The sequence below is a fragment of the Nicotiana tabacum genome, chromosome 5 (assembly GCF_000715075.1).
Source record: "Nicotiana tabacum cultivar K326 chromosome 5, ASM71507v2, whole genome shotgun sequence".
NCBI lineage: Eukaryota > Viridiplantae > Streptophyta > Magnoliopsida > Solanales > Solanaceae > Nicotiana > Nicotiana tabacum.
Genome location: NC_134084.1, coordinates 140175692 through 140200581, shown reverse-complemented (window position 1 = coordinate 140200581; position 24890 = coordinate 140175692). Strand labels below are relative to the sequence as shown.

The 24890-nt window shown below is 36.9% G+C and overlaps 2 protein-coding genes across 5 annotated transcripts; one reads left to right on the top strand and one right to left on the bottom strand.

Annotated features, from left to right (window-relative positions):
- Positions 1-2251: 2251 nt before the first annotated feature.
- LOC107814119 (DEAD-box ATP-dependent RNA helicase 38) lies at positions 2252-12610 on the bottom strand. Its single transcript, XM_075254142.1, has 8 exons — positions 12154-12610; positions 11773-12066; positions 11367-11594; positions 10366-10431; positions 8067-8483; positions 7772-7883; positions 6357-6442; positions 2252-2825 (listed from the first exon to the last, which is right to left on the bottom strand). The coding sequence occupies exons 1-8, from the start codon at positions 12382-12384 to the stop codon at positions 2763-2765; spliced, it is 1497 nt and encodes a 498-aa protein (XP_075110243.1). The 5' UTR covers positions 12385-12610; the 3' UTR covers positions 2252-2762.
- Positions 12611-14052: 1442 nt separating this feature from the next.
- Positions 14053-23021, top strand: LOC107814120 (aspartic proteinase 36). Of its 4 annotated transcripts, none has more exons than XR_001654497.2 (11): positions 14130-14544; positions 15694-15823; positions 15933-16165; positions 17150-17377; positions 19137-19299; positions 20650-20723; positions 20821-20917; positions 21049-21112; positions 22259-22323; positions 22524-22595; positions 22741-23021. XR_001654497.2 is itself a non-coding variant. In XM_016639452.2 (10 exons), the coding sequence occupies exons 1-10, from the start codon at positions 14270-14272 to the stop codon at positions 22953-22955; spliced, it is 1551 nt and encodes a 516-aa protein (XP_016494938.1). In that variant the 5' UTR covers positions 14053-14269; the 3' UTR covers positions 22956-23021. The 4 variants fall into 4 exon arrangements, 2 of the variants coding, with proteins under 2 accessions (XP_016494938.1, XP_075110241.1); XR_001654495.2 differs by having other exon boundaries at positions 22248-22323; positions 22741-22808; XM_016639452.2 differs by lacking the exon at positions 22259-22323 and having other exon boundaries at positions 14053-14544.
- Positions 23022-24890: the final 1869 nt, after the last annotated feature.

Here is a 24890-nt window from a genome sequence, read left to right as displayed (position 1 = left end):
ACACAATGTCTAAGCATGCCATGACATTGTAATTCTGACGAAGAAGAAGAAGAATTTTCATGATTAATTTCCGACACTAGTAGGAGATCCAATAAATACATGACATGTGTCTCTGTTACTGAAGAACGACAGACAGGACAACTTGCATGCACCACGAACCACTGGTCAATACATGGCACGTGGAAAGCGTGCCGGCAATTAGGCAACAAACGTACCATTTCTTCATCTTCCAATTCACCTAAACAAATAGAACACTCATTTTGAACTACACGAAATAGGCCATTTTTGAGGATTGAATTATAAGCCAAAATAGGGATTTTTTCCAAGATTTTTTGGTCTACTCCCTTGGCTAAATTATGGGTTTCAGAATTTGGCCTTAGAACAGTACTGTCTATGGTCTGTTGTGTACTTCTCCTTAGGCAATATTTGGTTAAGATGAAATGGTATATTACTAATGCTAAAGCTGTGCAAAATATACCGATCATTGAAACAAGTAAAGGGGCAAAAAAAGATCTTGAAGTTGAGACTGGAGGATTATTATCTCTTATGTTTTCCATATGAAGAAAGATGATATATGGTTGTGATTTTTTGAGGTTTTTGCTTTTAAGGAAATGGTGTGAAGGTTTGCATCAGAATGAAACTTGAACTAGTTTATAGTATGTTGGAGTATCCCTTTATTCTAGCCATTTATATAATTAAAGAAAAAAATAATTATTTAGTTTATCTTTTCTGGTTTTGTCCCCTTGTTTAAGAATTTTGTCATATACAAAGCTGAACGTGTTCTCAAAAAAGAAACCCCCCTCCCCCCCCCCCCCCCCCCACCAAACACACACACAGAAAAAAAAACTTAATTAAAACATAAATTTCTTTAAAGTTATGAATTTATGTTTTACTTATTTTTTATTTAGATATAGTATTAAATATCGATGAGTTTGACCAGAAAGAAAGATTTTTTGGAATTTGTGATATCGAATTTGTCGTGATAGGTTTATGGCTATAATAATATATTAAAATAAGAAATTTATAAGTTTATTTTTAAATATAAAAATGCAACGTTATATTTGTAATGGACTTATAATCAAGATATGGTTGTTCGAAGAAAAGGATATTCAACCATTTTTAGACTATTAGTTATTTAAATAAATAGTTAGTTCCAGAAGTGCAGACGTGCTAATTTATTAACTCCCCACTTAATCCTATATTCCTAGCCACAATTTTAGGTAATTTTTAGGTAGAGTTAGTTGTAAAATATTTCCAATAAAATGGGATACTTTTAATTATATATATTCTTAGAATGACGTTTTAGTAGGTCTATAGAAGATGTGAAGGATCCAAAGGTGTGGTGGGCTTTGCAACAAGTGGAAGTTATGGACGATAAAATAGAGAGAAAATAATAAGAATGCGACTATAGTGGAGGACTGATGTCTGCATGAGAATAAAAAGGCAGAGTTTGTTGTAAGAGTTATGCATATAGAAATTAATTAGAATATTATGTGATGTAACAAGAATTTCAGTTGGTGCTATCGACCTTTAATTTGTCATATTTGGATGTTTTTCTACTAGTTGGTCGGTTGATGCTGATGTATTATAGCTGTATGCAGGGGTAGGGGTAAAGCTAGAAGCCCGGCTATGGATTCTGCTGAACCTAATAACTTTTGTTCAAATAATATATTTATGTTAAGAAATCTATTGAATATGTACAAATATTAAATTTAAAATCCAGTTATTAACATTTGAAACCGTCATTCACAACCCATAAAGTTAAAATTTTGACTCCACTTTTGACTGTAATATTTGTATACATAGATAATTATATAGAGTGGCATGAACTGTCCATGGTTAGACATCTACATCTCAAATTGTAGCTCGTATTTGGCTCAAAGGAAGCTTAAGTTTAGTTTTAACAGTGTCAAACAATAAGTTGGTGACCTACATAAAATCCCTTTTCGGACTCTCTTTACTTTCCTGCTCTTACCATTCTTCTTGCTATAGGATTAAAGGTACATATCCCACTTAAACTTGACTTAGTTTGTAACTTGTACGCTTAAACAAAGATATTCTTTATTACAATCTCCCCCCCCCCCCCGAATTATAATTTTTCTATATCTGTTACCACCCCAAGCGTGCTAGGTGCCAAGGGAAGTAGTTTCACTTTATATTGGCTCACGGCTCATTCTGGCTGGTAGATGTGTAACTTAACACATCTTTCAACCAATTAAGGTGAAGTCGAAGGTTATAGACGAAAGCAATCAGCAAATAAAAATTTCAAAACTAGATTCGAGGAAAGAATAACAGAAAACCTAATGGATAGAGTGCATCCAATATTGTAAGAGACTAAGAGTATGCAGCAAGCCTGAGAGAGAAAGAGAGAACAATAGTAATCCCAAGCTGGGTAGTGCATTCAACGCTCCTCATACGAATAACCTCTGCTTTTCAGGATCACTCTAGGCCTCTGCTGTGGTAACAGTAAAAAAGCCATTTCCAGCATTACCAGTCTGTTTTACTCAAAGTCGTTTTTTTGGGGAGAAAATGAATACAACAAATTTACCAAGACAGGACGAACAACCATGCTGACAAAGACCAAATAACTGAAAACATGCCATCAATTTACAATTTGTATTGCTGATGCCACCGCAGTGAAATACAGATACTGTCAAAAAGAAGTTCTCCAAAGTGAGGCAACATCTCAATTAATGTGATCTACGGAGCGCATCAACCTCCTGAGATCTGCTAACCAATAAAGGCAGCAGATTCTATTCAGCTTAGAGCAAGCCAGCTTTCTTCAGAGCATTCTCAAAATCTTCATCGCTCTTCCATGAGGCGATCTGCATAATGAACATGGAACAATCAAGTTGAATCTAATGTTTCCATGGCCACTGACATGAGGAATTATACCAAAATGAACCAAAACTGCAAAATAATTCATGCTGTTATGCACCAATTCCCAACCACGAAAAGCTCAACTATGTTGGCATTCTACTATAGCAAAAGATTATCTCTGAAGTCTACCATATCTCAATATCTCATAAGCAACGTACATACTTTATTTTAAGTCCAAACTCGCCATACGAAAGTTGTTGCGACACAATGGGTCATTCAAGTCATGGTTGTTAACTTGCTATAAAGATGCAACCCAGCTATGTGATTGAATGATCCTAAAATCAAAATTCATGGAACCAAAACCTAGCTGCCTAACTTGATACAGTGAGGAAAAATTTTATCTGGCAAGGAAACAAGGGGAAGAGGTGCTTTCATTTAGTCAAATGGAAGACTTTAACAAAAAGCAAGAAGGAAGGAGGTCTTGGAATCAGGAATCTGAGACAACACAACAAAAGCTTACTAATGAAATGACTATGGAGATTCCCTCTGTAGAAAACAGGCTCCTTGGAGACAAGTAATCAAGGAGAAATATGGGGTAGAGGGACACCGGTGCACAAGAGAAATTTCTGCTACTTATGGGGTAAGCGCCAGGAAATCTATTAGATCCTTATGACCTGGTTTGATCTGCAATGTCGGCATAAAAGTTGGTAATGGAGTCGAGGCTGTTTTTTGGAATGATGACTGGATTGGAAATGGTCCTCTCAAAGACATATTTCCAGATCTATTCAAATTAGTGCAACCTCCTCAAGCAACAGTGGCAGAGACTTGGAGCAAACAAGGGTGAAATTTTACCTCCAGAAGACTTCTAAACAATTGGGAGGTTGCTAGCGCGACTGAACTTCTAAAACTGTTGGAGGCTTTCAAAGGTACACAGTAGAGCAGGACAGTCTCCTTATACCCCCCCCCCCCAAACCCCCACAAACCAAAAAAAGAAGAAGGGGAGGACAGTCTAAATGGATGTGTGGGCATACTAGGTTGGATAGAATTAGGAATGAAGTTATTCGGGACAAGGTGGGAGTGGCCACTGTGGAGGCAAAGATGCGTGAGGCAAGGTTGAGAAGGTTCGGGCATGTTAAGACGAGAAGCACGGATGCTCCAGTCTTGGCTTTGGGAGGTGAGAGAAGGGGTAGAGGTAGGCCAAAGAAGTCTTGGGGAGAGGTAACATCGAGCAGCTTGAGCTGACCGATGACATGACCGTAGATAGAAGGGTGTGGAGGTTGAAGATTAGGGTAGAAGGTTAGTAGGTAGTCGTGTGTTTCCCTTTGTCTTCTCTAGTTCGATAGTATTAGTGCCAGTATGGTACCCTTTTTTTTTCCTCCTTAGTTTGCTATATTCGCATGTCTTGTTCCGTTATTACTTGTCATCGGTAATCCCGTAGTTCACTAGCAGTACTTCCTCCATATTCTCGTGTTCAGCCTTGGAGTTATTTCTCTAAATATACTATCTTGCTATCGAGGAGGTGTGAGCGGTTGGCTTTAGTGGGTACGAGAAGAGGTAGAGGACAGGCTATAAAGTATTGGGGAGAGGTGATCAGGCAGGACATGGCACGATTGCAGATTTCCGAGGACATGGCCCTTGATAGGAAGGTCTGGAGGTCGAGCATTAGAGTTGTAGGATAGAGTGGTAGTCGAGCTCTCCTTCTCCATTTCGGGGGTGAAGCGAGTATGAGTAGGTTGGTCCTAGACGGCTTGTGGTTAATGTAGAGTTCACACTAACCTTACTGTTTTCCATAGCTCTAGACCTTAGTTGCGAGTTATTGGTATTGCATGTCATCTATTTTATGGTTATGGTTTTTAGGATGTTGTCATTATTTCTATGGTTATGTTGACAATACTGATGAATTGTCTTTTCTTGTTTTATTTCCATCTTCCTGGCACGAGGATCTATCGGAAACAGCCTCTCTGCCATGTCGTGGTAGGGGTAAGGTCTGCGTACACACTACCTTCCCCAGACCCCACTTAGTGGGACTTTACTGGGTCGTTGTTGTTGTATACTATCTTGCTATTACTTGTTATCAGTACGCCTTTCATATTCTCTGTTGCTATCTTCGATTTAGTTTTCTAATTACTTGTCTTGCTATTACTTGATATCAGGGCTTCCTTTACCTTCTTTAGCCTAGGGTCTATCGGAAACAGTTTCCCTGCCCTTCCAGGGTAGAGGTAAGGCTGCGTACATCTTACCCTCCCCAAATCCCACTTGTGGGATTATACTGGGTTGTTGTTGTTGTTGTAATAGCAGAGGAGTTTTCTCTGTGAAGTCAGTCTATAGGTACTGAACAGATATGATTATCCAGCACATTGGGCCTTGGCACTGGAAGCACATCTGGAAGGTGAACATCCCTTTCAAATTGGCATGTTTCTGCTGGTTTAGTGGTCAAGGAGGCTGTCTTAACACATGACAGTAAGATGTTTCATGTGTGAAGAGGGAGTTGAAAACAAGAGTCACTTGTTTCTACACTGCAGAGTAACCAGCAAGGTTATGGCAGCTGTTTATGAGTTTGAAAGGTCTAAATTGGACAATGCCCAAGACAACCGCAGAAATGATAGCATGCTGGAATAATCCAGCCAACCTATTAAGGAAGAAGTCTTGGTGGAACATGGTCCCTGCATGTATTTGTTGGACAATTTGGAAGGAAATGAACTTCAGATGTTTTGAAGGAATAGCAAATTCTGATCACAAGATCATCATGAATTGTATATTTTTGTTTCATTTTTGGTGCAAAGAAGCTCTTAACAGAAAATGTAGATTCTGTAGTTCACATCTTGGGATCTCTGTAACTAGCACAGGACTATCTTTTTATTTGTTCTTTTTTGGGTCTTGTAACTCCGGTTTCTCTAAGCACAATATGCTCTTTTTTTTTAAATATATGCAGATCACAACAATGTATATAAGAAAATTCTACTTACACAGTACGCGGGACCCTCCCCCCCCCAAAAAAAAAAAAACTCCCGGGTTAACATAGCTACTCTTGAACTCCTTATTGAAGGGAATCATAAGGTTTTTTCCAGATGTTTTCTTTTTCATTTTTTTGGAGAAATTGGCCAGATTCTTTATTTTAATTTTTTGGGTGAATAACATACTGCAAATGTCGCATTCGACCATAAGGTAAATGGTTTATTTGTCTTACTTTTATCTCGAATTGCATCTGCATAAACATTTTACTTGGAATTGTAGATAGTAGTTTTTACTATAGTGAATTTGCACCCCCCCCCCCAAACAAATAAAGTGGAGAGATTCTAAAGCGACAGGTTTCTCAATCTCTTGAATCAATTGGGGAAATATACTTTAAACTAGTTTCAGGCAAAAAAATCACCAACCCTGTTTATTGGTTAATCATGTTACTATTCCAGCATTAGTTCAGAAGACCATGAACATAAGCAGGTATGACCTAACCCTAGAGCAATAGCAGGTAAGATCCTAAATGTCGGTAATAAAGCAAAGCCCAAGATGCAGTAATACAAACAGTAGATACATGCCTCCGTCACTTGACTGTTGAAATGATTCTCAATCTTTGACATTAGCATGTCGTCCCGGTCATTGCAGAGCAAGTTGAATATGGCACCTGCTCAACACAAAAGGAAACTCATATTAAGCACGTTCCATAACTAGGTAACAATAATATATGACTCATTTCAGTCATATTCTATCATCAGACGAATTAACACAAGTCTATCGGTTATTTCGCCAAGCCACCATCTTATCTGTTCTCTGTTGATTTATTTTCCAAAAGGCAACAAATACACATTAAGTCATCCGTTTAAGAATGAGCACTTAGCAAAAGGGTTGCACATTGCATCATCCATTTGGTTCCTCATCTTCTAATGGAACAAGAAAACTACTAGATCTTATCTTGTCAAGTGATCGCTGTATTTAAAGAAGTTATTGAACCTCCCTTTCAGATCCTAAAGCTCGCTTCCAGGAGACACCATAATCATTGGCTATTATGGGAGAAAGCATTTATTGCAAATGTAGATTTATTGCAGTTCATCAGGTTAAGAAGGTTCTTTCATGGGTAGCCAATAATCTTCAATTACAGGGAACCAATGCTGCTCCTGTGTCACAGGGCAAACACCTTATTCTTGCACTAATTTATACATGTGCAGTCCAGCATTTCCTTTCCTTTGTCACTAAGAGTCAGCAGTTCTTGTCAGTTAGCATATTTTCTCTGTGCTTGGAATGGCGTCACTGATTGTTTGTTTTATTTCTACGATACTACTGATCAACACTAATATTTAAACAGTAAATTCTACAACTATTTAGCAAAAAATACTTTTACTGTCAAACAGAAAAATCAAAAAAGAAGAATAAATAGTAAGGGAATAAATCTTGTTTCATGTCACCATGGATTTTCTTAGTGAGTACATATTAAATGAATCTTTTTAAATTGGAAAGCTTGAGAATTTCTATACTAACAAAAGCAGTCCAGAAATTTTCATATAGTACATATTTTGAAGTGCTTCTTCCCTACATATCTCTGTGTTCTCAAGGGGATCTCATCCTGGTGAACTACAAAAACAATTACAACAACAACAACTACCCAGTATGACCCCACCAAGTGGGGTCTGGGGAGGGTAGGATGTACGCAGCCTTACCTCTCAATTCCAGGGAAGGGTAGGGAGACTGTCTCCGAATGACCCTCGGCTAAACAATTACAACCTCTCAATTAACGCTTAAGACTAAAATCCTTTTTTCAAGACCGAACATCTCAGTATTTCAGGCTAAATATATGTCCCTTGGTAATTATTGATTCGTTATTATATTCAAGTCTATTTCCTTAATTTCTTCCATGCTCTTGAGAAATGCACCACAGACACTGTAATAAATAATTTGTAATAAGCATAGATACTGACAACAGCAGGGAAGCATGCATGAAAAAGTGGAAACATATTACCTTTGCGGCCAAAACGCCCAGCTCTACCAATCCGATGCAAGTATACCTCATGATCTGGCTCTGATGGACTCTCATGTCTCACCGGGAGATCATAATTAACCACCAAATTAACCTGCGAACAGATTGTAGTAGCTTTTAGGGCTACTAAATGTCAACCATCAAAACAGAAAGCAAGAAACCATTTACAAAAATCAGATACCATTGCTATGAAACAAGTTACACATCCAAAAGAACCTTACTTTTATTTTATATCATATATTGGCTGGCAACTGGAAAGACTCAAATGTAAACTTACCTGAGATTGGTCAAATCCACGAGCAAGAAGATCAGTTGATATAAGAACTTGTGTCAATCCTTCTTTGAACTCCTTGATTATTTTGTCTCTATCTTCTTGCTTCAAAGCACCTTGAATTGTTGTCACTTCATATCCATAGTCAACCAATGATTTATGCAACATACTCGCACCATTTTTTGTACGAACAAATATAATTGTCTGCCCCACCTTCTGTCCTAGTTCAAGTATTTTGTCTTTAATCACCATGACTTTTGAAAGTTCATCCGGACACTGCACTTTATACTGCTTCACTGAATCCAGCGAAAGTTCTTCTTTCTTCACAAACATCTGGTTGTAATCTTTCACGAAAAGATCTCTAACAATTTTTGTCACAAAGGCTTTTACATTTTCCCCAAAAGTTGCAGAAAACAGAAGCACCTACAAATTGAGATGATGAAAAAGAAAAGTTGAACATCAGTTTTTTTTTCTAACGAATCGCCCCAACAACGGATGCTTAGCAGCAAGAACATATTATAAACAAAAAATTAGCACAGACCCATCCGCCGCCCTTCACGTCCCATCCCCTTCTTGCCTAAAATAAACTCAGGTGTTAACCAGCTCCACAAAGTACACTTTAAATTAAGCCTCAAACTATACTCACTCACTAGATGAGGATGTAAAGATTTAAACATTGGTAGAAGTAGTATGGTATCCCACAATCCCTAGCCCTAAACATAGAGGAAACATTCAGCAGCCACTATTCTCCAAATCTCTACAGCTGCTTGCTCTATTTTCAGGAGATGTAATGAAAGGTAAGACAAACTGAAAATTCCACCAATAACTCGACACAAACAATGTTTGCTTTCTATTACTTGTGAGCAACAAATATGACCGGTTGATTCTAAATCTCATGTAGTCATCAAATTCCTGAAAAAGTATTTGAAGTATTTGAATTAGTTATGTCAACATAATGTCAATTTGATGCACCCAACGGTGCCACCTAGCACTCACTAGAGCTGGAATAGACCATGGGAGACCTAGGTTTAAACCCTAGTAGGCCAGAAAAAACAAGGCGGTCTCTTCCCATATGTCTAAGCCTTTGGTAGAAAGATTTACCTGGTACCTCTGTTGGGGGGAGGTAGCAGGTATCCTAGGGAATTAGGAGAACACCAATGTCATTTAAAAGAAAATAGTGTCACCTTGATTTGTGATTCTGACATACTAAATTCGCGTATGTATGCAAAATTTTCTCTTTTCCTTTGAGGATGCATGGTCAGTTGGCCGCAAAAACAACAACAAACCCAGTGCAATCCCACACAGTAGGGTCTGGGGAGGGTAATGTGTACGCAGACCTTACCCCTACCTTATGAAGAAAGAGAGGTTGTTTCTGATAGACCCTCGGCTCGAGAACAGTGAAAAAGACATACTCCCTCTGAACCTATTTCCTTTTTAGTCCGTGCCAAAAAGAATGACCCCTTTCCCTATTTGGAAACAATTTACCTTTATGCAATGATTTATAGCCACACAAAATATATGTGCTTCATTTTACACCACAAGTTCAAAAGTCTTCTATCTTTTCTTAAACTCCGTGCCCAGTCAAATGGGTTCACATAAATTGAAACGGAGGGAGTATATGTTGCTAAAATTAAAAAGTGAAAATTGAAAATACATTAAATAGCACGGCTTGTAATAGCAAAGGGACTAGGAATACGAAGCTACAAAAGAAGTGCGAAAACTACCGGCAATACTGCCACATTGTCTAACAAAAAGGCAGTTGGTCACAAAGATAATTTTAACTTATGCATGCCTAGCTTAAATAAGCCACACACCTTAGCTCTGTGATCCAGTCCAGGAACTAATACTATCTTACTTCTACCACCGCAGAACAACATTTAACCTAGCTCCCAATAAACTAAGTTCTCATTTCTAGCACCATAGCACATCATTATTTATTTGGGGAGGAGGTATTAAGTCTTCCAGGGGAGTGTAATCATCTTAAAAATGTGAGTCATCCTTGTGCAAAGACGTGGCACGAAAACATTGGAATTATAGTTCAATACTTGGTAAAATTATAGAGTCAGCAAGCTTCTTAGTATTAACAACACAGCAACCACTTCTTTCTGTAATAGGTAAAAATGCACGCGGCACTCTAAGGCTCAACAATTGAGAGCATCATCTCCGCATGTGATCTCTAATATTTTCGGACTCTTTTACAGACAAAGCTATAATTAATAGCAGCAATAAACCCCCCAAAGAGAATTCCATCATCAGGTAACTTTAACTGAAAATAGGTAACTTTAAAGGCCAAACTTTAACCAACCTGGCTGTCAGCACTGGCTTTGACTATTGCCTTCATTATTCTTATGGAATCATCCTGAAAACCGGTCTGTGCACAAAGAAGAACATTAATAAGCAATCAGATACCGAGCATGAAATTCAGACAATGTCTTAATACTGGACTGCTTTCATCGTCCGCAGTCATACATTTCGTTTTTGAGTAAGCACTCCGCTCCAAATTCATAGTTAGTATTGGACCAGCAAACAACTTGTCTGCCAACTATGTAGTAATTTACATCAACCCTGAGATAGATGAATTATGTATTGCCTCCCAACTTTAAACCATTATACAGTTTTAATTAATACTAGGCCGGTTACTCAATGGGAATCCTGCATTGAGGGGCAAAAAGCAGAAAAGCTAATGACATGGAGCCTTATCTTTTATAGCACACTTGACATGTCATGAAAGATAGCCTAATGTTTATGCGAATATTCCAGCTAGCATATGAAACAAATAACTGTATCCAGGAAATGCAGAATTTACATACTACATTTCAGATTACTTCTAGTATGTCAGTTCCTTCTTCAGAGTAAGGCATGTCATTAAAAAAAAGTTTAAAATTTCTAAGAATTCGTCTGCAAAGCTAACAATATTCTTTCCTCCTAGCAACAAGTGCTGGTAACCTTGAATACAAAAATACTGGAGGATCAATCACAAAACATAAAAAGAATGTGCTCACACACACATCACCAGGGAAAGAAAAGGAAGTCATTGATAACACGTCAAAGCACAAATTTTTAACATTTAGAGCAAAGTTCGTAAAACATGACGATTGACAATTTAACATTCAGAAAATTAGCTCATTAAGCTCAACACTACCTTCCATCTAAGAAACCAAACGCTAAATCCAAAATGTTTACACCAACAAACACAAAAAAAGAGAACTGATTTTAAGAACATACATGTATAACCATTAACATCAATATAACCCGGGGGGGGGGGGGGGGAGATCAAAGGAACAATGCAGATAAAAAATCAGTTACCTCAGCCAACATGTGGTCCGCTTCATCAAATACGAGAATTTTCATGCAACTCATGCCCAATTTCCTTGCTGTCACCCACTTATTTATAGTTCCGGGTGTGCCAATTACTACTTGTGCTGAAACCGGGGGCCGCTTTGAAACTGGTATGTAATTGGCTGCATCTGCTGGGATAGCTAACTCTGATGTTATACCAGTGAACTTCCCCATCTTCAACAGAACCTCCATATTCTGCAGGTTAAATTAGATGATGCTCTAAAGAATTTATTACATTGTCATTGCATATAACTTTTTGTTTTGGTACTGTCAAAAATTCATTACAGTGTGCATATAAGTTTTCGATTGGTATTTCAGCACATACAACTTAAATCCAAACAAAAAAGGACAAAGAGTAGCACTTATGTCAAACCTGAATTGCTAATTCTCTGGTTGGGCAGATACAGAGAGCTTGAGGGGCAGCAAGCTTAGGGTCAACCCGACTCAACATCCCAAGCACAAAGCAAGTAGTTTTACCAGAACCATTATGAGCCTGAGCAATTAGATTCTTGTAGGGCGGCGTAAGAATCATAGGCAAACTAATCTCTTGAATTTTACTAGGTCGCTCAAACTTCATCTCTACATATAATCCCTTCAACAACTCCGGAGATAAGTTCAAATCCTCAAATCTCTTAGCTGATTTGTACAACGTGTCGCCAGATGTAACCTATATTTCACCAATTAAACCCTAATTTAGTTATAAGTATAAAAAATCAACTTAATGCAAGCTACAATTGAGTGAGGGAGAGCGTACGGCTTCTATTCTGGAATCTTCTGGATCATCGAGAGTGGAATTGTTGACTCTTTTGGACTCGTCGATTTGTAGAGATCCGATTTTGGGCTCGGCGCTATCGCTTTCATTAGCAGCAGAGGACTTCTCGGCTTGATCGATCTCGTCGGCTTCGTCTGCCCAACTTCTGATTTCCGGCGGGTTTGCCGTCGTAGTTGCGGCGGTGCTACTGGAAGTATTTGAGCTGTCAGCCATTATTCTTGTGGCAAAAGAGTGGGAAAGTGAAAGGAAGAATGGAGGGAAGTAAAATATATAGGAGTAGGAGCTGTGAGCCTGTGACCGACTTATGCTCTGCTTTGCTTTAGCATGACGCTAATTTGCGACTAAAAACAGGCAAACTGTACCGTGGAAGTGTAAGTTGCAGTAGCACCCCACAACTTTCACGAAGTTACACTTGCACCATCTATTGCTATCCCGCTTTAAGTTCTCAAAATCATTATTTAACCCATTAATACTTTTCTTTCGAAATCCACTAGCATTTTTTTGCAAACCCACTAATATTTTCACTACAGTGTTTTCATATGAAGAAAATGTTTATTGGAAAATATTTTTTGAAATTCTGGAAAGAAATTTCCTGAAAATAATTTTTGGTTTTGTTGAAGATTGACAATGTTTTTTCAAAAAATCATATATAAAAAATTTAAGTAGTACTTATTCGTAAAAAGTATAAAAGTTTCAAAGTTATGTAGCTTAAAGTTGCATATATATAGGAGTTATGGATATGTTGGACTAGTATGAAGTCGTTGATGATAGTGATGATGTTATTCCCTCTTTAACTATCGTTGTTGCTGAAATTGAAAACACGACAAGTTAGGAGGAGATTTATGATACGAGGCCAAATGTTTTTAATTTAAATCGCTTCATTGACAATTGTTTTTTATTATAATAGTATAATTTTTGTTATGTACATACGTTAGACGTATGGATGTAAGTAGCTCGTCTTCATTTTGCATATAAGCTTTATCCATAATTAGGAGTGGCAAACGTGCGGGTCGGATATGATTCGGGTCGAAAACAGGTAATGAAAAAATGGATCAATTATCTTACCCGACCCATATTTAATATGGATAAAAAGCAAGTTAACCGGCGGATAATATGAGTAACCATATTATCCATGAATTCTTGCATATGATCACTTTTGGGAGAATTCTTAGTCTCCCTAACTTGAGGAACTCCCAATTTGAGGCTTTACAAATATAAAAGTTAGACTCATTGGTATGCCACCCTTAACCATAATCAACTTATGTTATGCTTTGAATCAATTCAATGAAATATCGTGGATTCACAACAATCTAAAAGGAAAGGAAAAAAGATAGAGTTCGTGTTTATTTGGAAAATTAAAACTCAAAAGAATTAAAGGTGATACTTAAACCATAAATTGTAGAGACGAAAGCAGAAGCCAAGCTACGGGCTTGATTGAAATCCAAAATCCGTAAGTCGAAATTCTAGTTCCGCCTCTAACTTCTTCGTGCTTCATAACATTTTAGAAGCATATTCTACTCTGTATCTTTTTCTTTTGGAATCAAAGAGTAATTTTAACCCCAAAAAAAAAATAAAAAAAAATTGTGAACTACGCAGTACGCCATTGACGTTGACCCGACATCACTAAGTTCCCATGCTACTTCACTAAACACATGTATCTAACACTACCAGTCAACTTATTTAGGATAAATACTTCTTCCCTCTTAGTTTGTTTAACAATTTGATAACAAATGATTATTTATAAAAGATAAACTTAAAATGAAAACATAAAAGTGAAGTTTTAAACCAATTTCTAAACCCAAAAGACACGTAGCAATTAAAACGGACCCAAAAAAAAAAAAATGCAGCACTAGTTGAGATTAACGGTTTACTGATTTAGGTGGCCTTTACTTTTTGAAAAAGGTGAAAATGCGAAAACTGAAAATTCCAAATAAAATAAAAATTCAGAAAAGTTTAATTCTTTTTTGAAACGCTTTTCGTCCATTATATTGATGATAATCCTAATTTTCACAATCATTTTTGCTCCGAGCCGTAATTATTCGTAGAAATTGTGAACTTCAGAAGTATTTCGGCTAAAATCGTGCATGCAGTTTTGGATATGCTGGAAACAACTGGAAATTGCATGAAGTTGTTGATGATGGTGACGGCGGTTATAGCCGCTTTAACTATCGCCGCTGCCAAAGACGGCGCGGTAGGGGGGAATGTTCCGGCGAGGGTACTGAACTTGGAAAGAGTGTTGCCTCTGAATCATAAGGTGGAGTTGGAGAAGCTTATAGCTAGAGACCGAGCTAGGCACGCTCAAATTTTGCAGAATTTCGCCGGCGGAGTCGTCGATTTTCCAGTTATAGGTTCCTCCGACCAATTTCTCTTCGGGTATCTTTGTTTACGATTAACTGAAAATATTAACTAGCTCAGTTTTGTTCTGTTATTACTGTTCCATTTTTTTTTTGGAATCTTCAGTTTCATTTATTTGGATAGTAATAGTTTCGGCAAAATTTTGGGAATGTTTTTCTTTCCAGACAGCTTTTTTGGATAATCGGGGTGTCTAGCCCGCTTGCACGCACCTTGACTAATTCCACGAAATACCTGCTACCTCCCACCAACACCACGTAACTCTATCTACCAAGGCCGATAGATGAAAAGAAATCACCGAGTGTTTTTTTTTTATCTCGAATGGGAATTTAACTTGAAACCTCATGTTTCTAGCACACAATATTTTTTTCGTGAATTGGTTGATGATAGAGGCGGATTCAGGATTTGAACTTTATAGAATTGAGTTTGGGATTCTACCAGGCTACCACATCCCATTTCTTACTGGGTTCAAAATATAGTTGTACTTATGTACTGAGTTTTGTAACAAATTTACTGAGTTTGAGCTAAAGTTACTGGGTTTGGATGAACTCATAACATTAACACTACCCTGGCGGATGAACTGGAAAGAAACTTTGTACTCTTTAATTTTTATTTTGATGACAATTGATCAAGAAAAGGTCTTAAGCGCGTGGGATTTATATAATTATGTTGACTTTCTGTTATTCGTGCATACATCTATTTTGCATCTTTTGCATTTATTCTTTCATAAGGTCTAGGTTGTTGGTGGGTCCTAAGATTGAAAGGTATAAAAATGTATTTGCACGATGATGTTTTTTCTGTTTTGTTATTGGTGTTGATCCAATTAAGGTATGAAAATGTATTTGCACGATGATGCTTTTTCTCTTTTGTTATGGTTTTGATCCAATGCTCTTTGTACTGATGTAGTTGGTTTGATTCTGATCTGTTTGCTTTAATTCTTACTGTTTCTTGTCTGATGTAGAATTTTTAGTTGAACTTGATGAATTTTGTATTATGGTCCTTTCTAATATATGATCAAATTTGACATTTTCTTTGTGTTATTATTGAAGTTGATCAACTTACTGATTACGGTTACGCATGTAGCATGTACTCTGATGTATGACTCTTTCTACACAGAATGTTATTGACCATCGTCTTTCTCTGGTTTTCTATGCTTTGCTGTAATTGTAGCCTTTATTATACAAAAGTAAAACTGGGATCTCCACCAAGAGAATACGATGTGCAGATTGATACTGGAAGCGATATCTTGTGGGTTACATGTCGTTCCTGCAACAATTGTCCTCAAACAAGTGGACTTGGGGTAGAACTTTTTTCTCCATCATATTATTGTTACTTCTTCAGGTTTTTTGTATAAGTTATTATATTGGAAATTCTTCTTTCAGAATTTCCTCAGAGTTGTGTTCTTGCAGGTTGAGCTCAACTTCTATGACACTGCGATCTCATCAACTTCATCTCTCATCTCTTGTTCAGACCCAATGTGTGCTTCAACTGAGTGCTCTAGTGAAACAAATCAGTGTGCTTACACCTTTCGTTACGGAGATGGGAGTGGCACAACTGGCTATTACGTGTCAGATTTATTATATTTTGACACATTCGTCGCAACCTCGCTGATTGCCAACTCTTCAGCACCAATTGTTTTTGGGTAAGTGTGGTTACTTGGATGGCTGTATGGATGTACCCTGGTGTGTGTGTGGAACTACCACCAATCATTTAAGCCTTTTAAAAAGGAAATGTCAACCAAAGGAAGCTCCTAATGTCCTTGATTAGTGTGGCAAGCCTTTCTTACAGAAAAGAACCGGTAGATGAGGCCGGTCATTGAAGTGAAAATATGGCTAAGTTAGATACTATTGGACTCTAATTAGCTAACCAGAAGTTGCCTACACGAAATTGGAAAAATCTGAAATGAAGTATATGTTTGTCATTATGCGTGACAGCGTGAGTGTTAATAGCAGTCAAGGTTTGATCGCACAGCAAGACAAACTTCACACAAACCAGCAAGTCAAATTATTCGTAACTAGGCAGCACGGTTCACTAGAAGTTTTAGCTCTATATTGGGGGGGGGGGGCACTTTTCATATTACAACATGTTCCCCCCTTTTTTTGACAAAAAGATATATCATTACTGATGGTGGAAAGACTACAAATTGGAGAATTAGAAGTCATGCTAGCATGGGACCAAAAATATCAGAAACATAGAGAAGTAACAATTTATGAGTATATTTCAAATTCTTTATGTTTTTCTAATCAAGGGTTTGATTTAGTCGTAAACCATACTTCACCTAAAAGCTAGCTGAAACATTTGTAACTAGGCAGCATGATTCACACTACTCAATGGGTAATGTGATGTTTTAATGGCAATCAGATGTGCAGAAATACTTCATTCATTTCTTTTTGTAGGGAAAGTAAGTAAACAAAGTTGAGCTTCTCAAGCATGCTCTAACATTTTGAAGATGTCATTTGACATAATGCTTTACGTTTTGTATCCTTAAACACTTTTTTGTTTTCTCGCGATTCTTTGTCTATAGGCCCCTTTTTTATGTTCTATTTGTTCTACGGCGGTCTCTTTTAACCAGTGCATGCATTTGCTTTTCAGCAGAAGCTTATACTTTGATTTGAAATCAAAACAGGTGCAGTACCTCTCAGTCTGGGGACCTGACCCAGATGGATAGAGCAATTGATGGGATTTTTGGGTTTGGTCCACAGGACCTTTCAGTAATATCTCAACTGTCTGCACGCGGAATTTCTCCAAAAGTGTTTTCACATTGTTTGAAAGGAGAGGGCAATGGTGGAGGTATACTAGTTCTTGGTGAGATTTTGAATCCGAGCATCGTTTATAGTCCCCTTGTTCCGTCACAGTACGTATTACATTCTTAATTACTATATGATGAACTCTTTTATTCTAGACTATGATGCTTAGTGCAGTGTGCCTTATGTTATATGATAACCATTGTGTTCTAAATAGTTTGTGATTACTGGTAGCGCATGAAAAAATGTCAAGAAAAGATCCCATGATTGCTATTTGGTTGCAGTCATTATGCCTTCTACAGCTTGTATATCTACGTTAATGTGGATTATTGGTTCTTCTTTCTAAGAATTGTTAGTAAGTGATTTGTGCCTTAGGTTTGACATCCTTCAGCGCATGCAAATATTTATTGCCACACAAATTTTTCTGCTTTTGACAAACAGGCTTCTCTGCAGTATTGTTTTCACTAGTAGAATTTTACACAGCTTTCATGAAGTTTTTCTTCCATCATTGTAAGATATCAACATGCAGTTATGCTGCTTCTCCATGCCAATCTTTATAGGAAAGTTGAAACAAACTTTTACATTGTATATTTTCATGACTATCCTATTGTAATGCAATTGAATCGAAAGTATGTAATTTAGTACCCAGTAGCAAAATTTTATTATAATTTTTATTGGGATGAGATTTCAAATTATTCGGCATTTTATTACTTGTTTAGTTTTCTATGTCGTACGGAAAAACTTTTGAATTCGACAAGAGAGGGATAGCTTGCAACCATGAGGTTGGGTTCAAGTCACCATGGGAGCAAGGTGGGTTTGGATTGTCGCACTTACAAGTTTCAATATTTAAAAAAAAAAAAACAAATTCTTGGTAGAAAGAAATTTCTGCCTTTTGAATACTTCCTAGAGCATAATTGGATTTTATGAATTTTATTCTATTTCAACTATTTTAGAGAAGAAGCAGTCCTCAATTTGTCCTTCTCTTTTGCATATTTGAATAGAGAAATGATCAGAAAGCAGTGACAAGTGACTACTTGTTCCTCCAACTGCGAGAAGAATTCGTTCTCGCTTGATAGTAGGGGAGGCCTTCCGTTCAATAGGGCAGACTTAAGGTAGCAGCCCTAGACTACAGTCGTATCTAGAGCCCTACTGTCACTCCCCAGCAACTTCCCCCCACTCTCCCCCCTCCCCCCTTTAAAAAATCGAAAAAAAACAAAACAGAGAGAGAGAGAGAGAGAGAGAGAGAGGAAGTGATTAAGCAACATTGGGTTCTTGATATATGTCCACTGTATAGAGTAAGCAGCATTGGGTTCTTCACAAAGTCTACAGTCCAACAACTTGGTATTCCATGTGATGTTTCAATATGTTTATGCTTCTCAACTATGTTGCCCAAATCCTTCAAAAATGCGAGCCGTATCTCAGCACTCGAATATTTTGTTAATTAAAAATAAAGATCAAGTCATAATTACACAATATTTGTTGGTACTTAAATTTTATGAGATGAGGAAACCGACATTTAGATCAGAACCATTAGAGATACCTACACCTGTATCCGAGCAACATAGTTTCTCACAGTAGTTTACATGTAAATATGGAGGACGACATCGATACTCACGTGGAAATCTTTCATTATCTTCAACAAATTAGCAGTAAATGCCAGATGAGTTGCTCTTCACAAGTAGGTTATTAAATGGAACTTACCAATAAACATTGATTATTTTCATGTACTCAACACCTATTCCTCTTTTATTAGATTTTGATGTTCTCCGACATGCTTCTGCTTCCTCTCAGTTATTAGCACTGGTAACTGTGTGTACTCAGAAAGACAATGTTGAGGTATACATCTATTTGTTTCTTCCACTCTTGCAGGGGTCATTACAATGTATATATACAGAGCATTGCCGTCAATGGGCAAACTTTGCCTGTTGATCCAGCAGTTTTTGCCAGCTCTGGTGATCGAGGAACCATTGTTGATTCTGGTACAACTTTAGCTTATCTTACCGCAGAAGCTTATGAACCCTTTGTCAATGCTGTAAGTGTTCTTCTCCCAATCTGGTCTAGGATTCTCAAAATTTCCACTATGTTGAGTGAACCTATTATATTTGCCCATTAACCTATATTCTTATGGTTAATAATCCATAAATGAGGTTTTGAATGCCAATCCTAACATGAATGCCTAAGGTCAATGGTGATATTCCTATCCCACAAGCTAATCGTCATTGTTTCCAGTGAGATTCTGGTCAGGATGTATTAATCAAAGGCTATCTAATTCAGGTTTTTAACTTAAGTTCTCTTTCCTGTTAAGCTTAAATTACTATAGCAATTTAATCAGCAATCAAGTAATCAAAAATGCTAAGAGCAGAATTAGGTAAAGAATTCTAGCAATCAACATATATAATAATCAAGAACATATATTATTAATCAAAACCCTGAATCCACAAAAGAATCTAAGCCCTACAAAAGGTATGTAGTTCATATAGACATGCTAGAGCAAATCAAAGTATTCAAAGCACAGTATTATTGTGTAACAATGGAGATACAAAAACTTAGTTTGAGTCCTTGATCTTTGGTGAAGCTTGATTCTTCTTATTCCACGAAGTTCTCTATGAAAAACAACAAAGTCGAACCGCTAAAATGCCTTGGCCAGATGGTCCTTCCAGGAAGGATGATCCGTTTATCTCATTTTCTCCACTTTTTCTTCCTTTTGATCTCAAAATGCTTCCAAAGTCATATTTAGCTTCCAAAGCACCAAGATTTAACAAACTAACCACATTGGTGTTAATTCAAAGTGATAAATTCTCAAAAGTAAAGCAAAACCTATGGTAAAAGATATGATTCACTCGATATAAAATAGACTTATCATCTGCCTCCCCCTTAGATTGAACGTGGTCCAGACTAAGCCTGAAATAGGCCAAGTCTGTTCATATATGAAAAATAATTTTCCCACATCAAGATGAACTAGATGAAGTTTCTTCCTTGTTAATACAATAAAGGTAGTTTCATAACACTGGCCATGTCTAGGACATGCTCATCAGCTGAAGGACCTAATTTGAGGTGTCCATTTTTGGACGCAACGAGCGTCATTTCTTCTCCCATAATCAAGAGTGATGGGTGGGAAGCGTTTCCTTGTCTTTCCACAATCCTCCTTGCTGGTAAAATGTTTCATAAGGGTACTCCATGCAAGATGGTTGACTGCTTATTTTGTGTACTGATATTTCCACATATTACAAACTGTACCCAAACATTATCCTCAGCAAAATGATATATTGCGGAAAGTTCTTTCTAGTACAAAGTCAATTCCATTTTTTCTTCTATTACATTGAAGGCTATGTACCTTTGCAAGGAAAGTTAGCTAATTTACCAGCTCTCATCTTTGTTGCAGATAACTGCCGCCGTTTCACCTTCAGCCAGGCTAGTCATATCAGGAAGAAAGCCGTGCTATCTAGTTTCCTCAAGGTTCCTTGTTTTGTGTTTAATTGAAGTTATTAAGTACCTCAATGGTTTCTACACAACTGTTTCGTGACTTGAGCATGGCACCCTGTTTCTCAAACAGCATATCCGATATGTTTCCTCCAGTTTCTCTAAACTTTGCTGGTGGTGCATCCATGGATTTAAGACCTTCGGACTACCTTGTGCATATGGGCTTTTATGTGAGTGTTGAAACCTGCATTTGTAATTTAATCATCTTCTACTAACATTATATTAAACCTTGTCACTTTCACTATCTTATCTGCTATTATGAAGTATAAAGATAAGTAACTCTATTATATGTGTTAAACAGGAAGGTGCTGCTATGTGGTGCATTGGCTTTCAAAGAGATGATGCAGGCGTAACAATTTTAGGAGGTTGGTTTCCGGATAATGGTTACGTCTTATACTTCCGTTGCTTCATTCTACATTTTAGCTTCTTTAGTGGGTGCTTATCATTGTGCGTGATATCTGTATACTTGTGTGCTCGAGTATCGTCGGTACTTAGAAAACCTTTCATATTGATATCTTTATCATTTGAAATGTCACGGAATTTTCATTTGCGCTGTCAACTACTTTCTCTACTCCTGGATGAAAAATTTGCTTCCTTTTAGGCCCAGATGCATTTCCTGGCATTACTAGATTCTTAGTGCTTTTCGCCGACAAAAATTTTTCAAAGATTAAGACGATTGATTCTGTGTGTTTTCAGTGAGTGAAGCAGTTGTTGATAAGCTGAAAGGTAGCATGTATAGTAACAGGTAGTTGTTCTCTGATGTTCAATGAAAGCAGACAGTGCCATTCATGGATAGTTGATTAGTGGAAAGAAAGATTTTAAAGGGAATCTGGTTACCGTTCCATTTTCAAAGGTTCTTCCTAAGGTTGTGCCATGATCTTTCTGTTTCTGTGATAATGTTTGTTCGAAGGTACCTGTATAGGTGAGAGAGATTCTTGTCCACTTGGAGCATTTGTAGAAACAGATGCAGTCTTTAGTCTTGACGTAGTTCATGGCCATATAATGTTGCAGCCTTTTGTATAATCCTGGTTTTATGATTGTCTTACAGTTGATAACAAGTGGAGCTAGTATCCCCTCTGTGGAACTTAAGTAATTTGTTTGGGGTTGTTTATTGTTCTTTCTCTTTCCTGTCAATTTTGCGACTTCTTCTTCCTCTTCACAGCAAGTAATAGTGAACTCAAATTGAAGAGTTGAAATCCAAAGTGCTTGTAGATATGTTCCAATGGTCCATTGTTGAAAACTCAGGCCAAAAGTGGCAGCTTTCAAGCATCTGTTTTCAAAATCTATCCATCCACACACATATTGCACCAGCGCGTGGCCGCTGACTGAAACAAAACAAGTAACTTTTGTGAGTGGTGGTGAGAAAAGTTCGCTTATCTTAGTTTTGGCAAGTATGATGCAATATGGATCAATTTTATGTGTGCATGTGTGCTTGAGTACCTTCTCGTGATACCCTCCGAGATTTTCCACTCTCTGAAATAACAGACTATGTAACACTAGATCGCTCACAGGGGAAGAGAGAAGGACTGGGGGGAACGGAATGAAATGAAACTTTTCAAAGCCGAAGTCGCCTAAGGTAAGTGGTTATAGGAGTCATATGTTCTATTTGGTTTGGAGTGGAAATGCTGAAAATGTGTCCCAATGCGGTTTACCATACAAATATTATATTGTTGGTTTCCTAATTGCATTGCTTGCATCATTACTGTCAGAGAGTGGAGAATCTAGAGTAAAGATGGAAACTAGTTGGCACTCACTTCTCTTTCTCTTGTTGCTCAGATCTTGTTCTTAAAGATAAGATCATTGTATATGACTTGGCTCGCAAAAGAATTGGATGGGCAGATTATGATTGTAAGTTCTATTCTTTCAGATTTGGTTCTTGACATCGCTTTTAATCCACACTGACTCCTTTTTGGAATCGTTGATAAATATACATCCTAGCAATTCTCTATCATGAGGGAGCTCCAATATTCATTTACAAAATCTTTTATTATAGGTTCATCACCTGTGAATGTTTCTACAACCTCTGGCAAGGATGAATTTATCAATGCTGGACAATTAAGTGTGAGCAGCTCATCAAGCAGGGTGTACTTCAATCTGCGGCATGCTAGAACTAATGCTCGTCGTTTACTTTTTTTGGTGCTGATGATAGGTTTCCCATTTTGTAGCTTGACTTCAGTTTTATCTTGCTATTTTTTCCTCAATATTTGATATACTTTGCTAATTAATATTAATAGCAGTTGACTAGCAATTACAGCATCAATTAGATTCCTGCAATTAACTTTTGCTCCAAGCTTATTTTCATCATCGTTCATGTGTAGGAGACGTGTCTTCCTTTCTTCTGACATTCAGCATACACCCTTTTAGCTTATTTTATTGAGAGTTTGGCTTTGGTATTGGGTAAGTTGCCTTCTATTGATTCCAAATGAACGAACATCCTCCAAATTGAAATTTCACCTGAACTCTTGGCTTGTTAATAAGTTGCCTTCTAATGATTTCAAATGAATGATATGCTTACAACCTGACCAGAGGTGGATACGAGGGTTGGCTACAGGTTCATGTGAACCTAGAACTCAATTATTATTGTAGTACGTATTAACTTGAGTTCGCTATAGGAAATCATTCAAAGGAATGCCATAAAGAAAACAAGTAAAACGCTGAATAATAAGGTATGATTGATTGGATTATTTTAGTCACTGTATGAGATGTCCTATTTATACAAGGAGAAGCTGGTCACTAACATGCTCAACCATCTATCGTGCTAGAAATTCAATCTCCAGAGACAGGCATAAACTATCAAACTAGTCTTTTGACGTCCAATTGTGTGTCCAATTTATAACTCAAATTTTGGCCATTAACAGTTATAAGAAAATATTCCGGCGAGTTGTGATAATCTTGGCCATAAAAGAGTATGTCATCGGAGTCTGAATAAATTTAAATTTCTCTGTGAAAATCCACACAAGATCTACACTTTATTAGCTTCTTTCTTTTAGATAAAAGAAGGTTCAAAGAGTTACTATCCGAGACAGGGAAGAGAAAAACCAATCTTTCAAGAGCCAACATTAAACTTATTTGAACACGTAATTCTGCTATTGATGCGAAAATGAAAAAGATAATGACAATGCTTGCATCTAATTATGTTAATAGAAAATATAGCACAAAAAACAACAACAACAATAACAATAATATTAAACCTAGTATAATCTCATAAGTGGGACCGGAGGAGAATAGTGTGCACGCAAACTTTACCTTTAGCATGAGAAGGTGGAGATGTTGTTTTCCGATAGACCCTCCGCTCATAGAGAGATGAAAAGAAAACATTAACAACAATAAGAAAATAATAAAAAGACAAAGCGAAAAGAGAAAATATAGCAAGATATAATAGTTCTTTTGATACGTAATAATACAAGATACAACCATAGAAATATCATTTTAATATATGAGATACAAAGGAAACCAAGATTATGCATCACTCATATTTGGACTAGTATTTTCAGTATACAATTCAGAGTCAACAATCCCTCCTATTTCAAGAACAAATTTCTCTTCTTCATACTTGTGATTTTTGCCATTTGTAATTGCCACAAATTTCCAGCCAACAATTTGCCCACAACAACAACAAAATATAGGCGGACCCAGGCTTTGAGCACAACGGGGCACCATTGTATGCTAATCACCAGCGATAAAATTATAAAAAAGAAAAAAATCCGTATATATATATATATATATATATATATATATATATATATATATATATATATATATATATATATATATATAAAGAGAGAGAGAGAGAGAGAGAGATTTATTCACAAAATGGGTGCTATGGGAAGAGAAGGAATAAAATTAATTAAGTTGACTATTGTGTATTAGTACTAAACTATAAATGAAATAAAAAAAAATAATTTGTTATTAAATATAAATTATATTGTATTCAAAGAACTAAAATATTTAAAAAGTTGACTGTTATATATTAGTACTAAATTATACTTGAATTCAAAAAAAAAAGAGATAAAAGTAAAAGATAAAGCAATTTGCTATTAAATATAAATTACATTGTACTCAAAGAATAAAAATAAAAAGGAGGAGAAAAAAGCTAAAGTGGGGTTTCAAACCTACGTCCCAGCAAAGTTGGGAATTTAAGGC

What these genes read in the sequence shown, in the direction of transcription:
- LOC107814119 (XM_075254142.1), bottom strand. Translation starts at nt 12,384, where the DNA reads ATGGCTGACAGCTCAAATACTTCCAGTAGCACCGCCGCAACTACGACG. An exon ending in TGGGCGTTTTGGCCGCAAAG is followed by an intron (nt 6,443 to 7,771) that starts GTAATATGTTTC and finishes TGTGTTGAGCAG; the next exon opens with GTGCCATATTCAACTTGCTC. An exon ending in TCAACAGTCAAGTGACGGAG is followed by an intron (nt 2,826 to 6,356) that starts GCATGTATCTAC and finishes TTCATTATGCAG; the next exon opens with ATCGCCTCATGGAAGAGCGA.
- LOC107814120 (XM_016639452.2), top strand. Translation starts at nt 14,270, where the DNA reads ATGCTGGAAACAACTGGAAATTGCATGAAGTTGTTGATGATGGTGACG. An exon ending in TGCTATCTAGTTTCCTCAAG is followed by an intron (nt 20,724 to 20,820) that starts GTTCCTTGTTTT and finishes TTTCTCAAACAG; the next exon opens with CATATCCGATATGTTTCCTC. An exon ending in TGGATGGGCAGATTATGATT is followed by an intron (nt 22,596 to 22,740) that starts GTAAGTTCTATT and finishes CTTTTATTATAG; the next exon opens with GTTCATCACCTGTGAATGTT.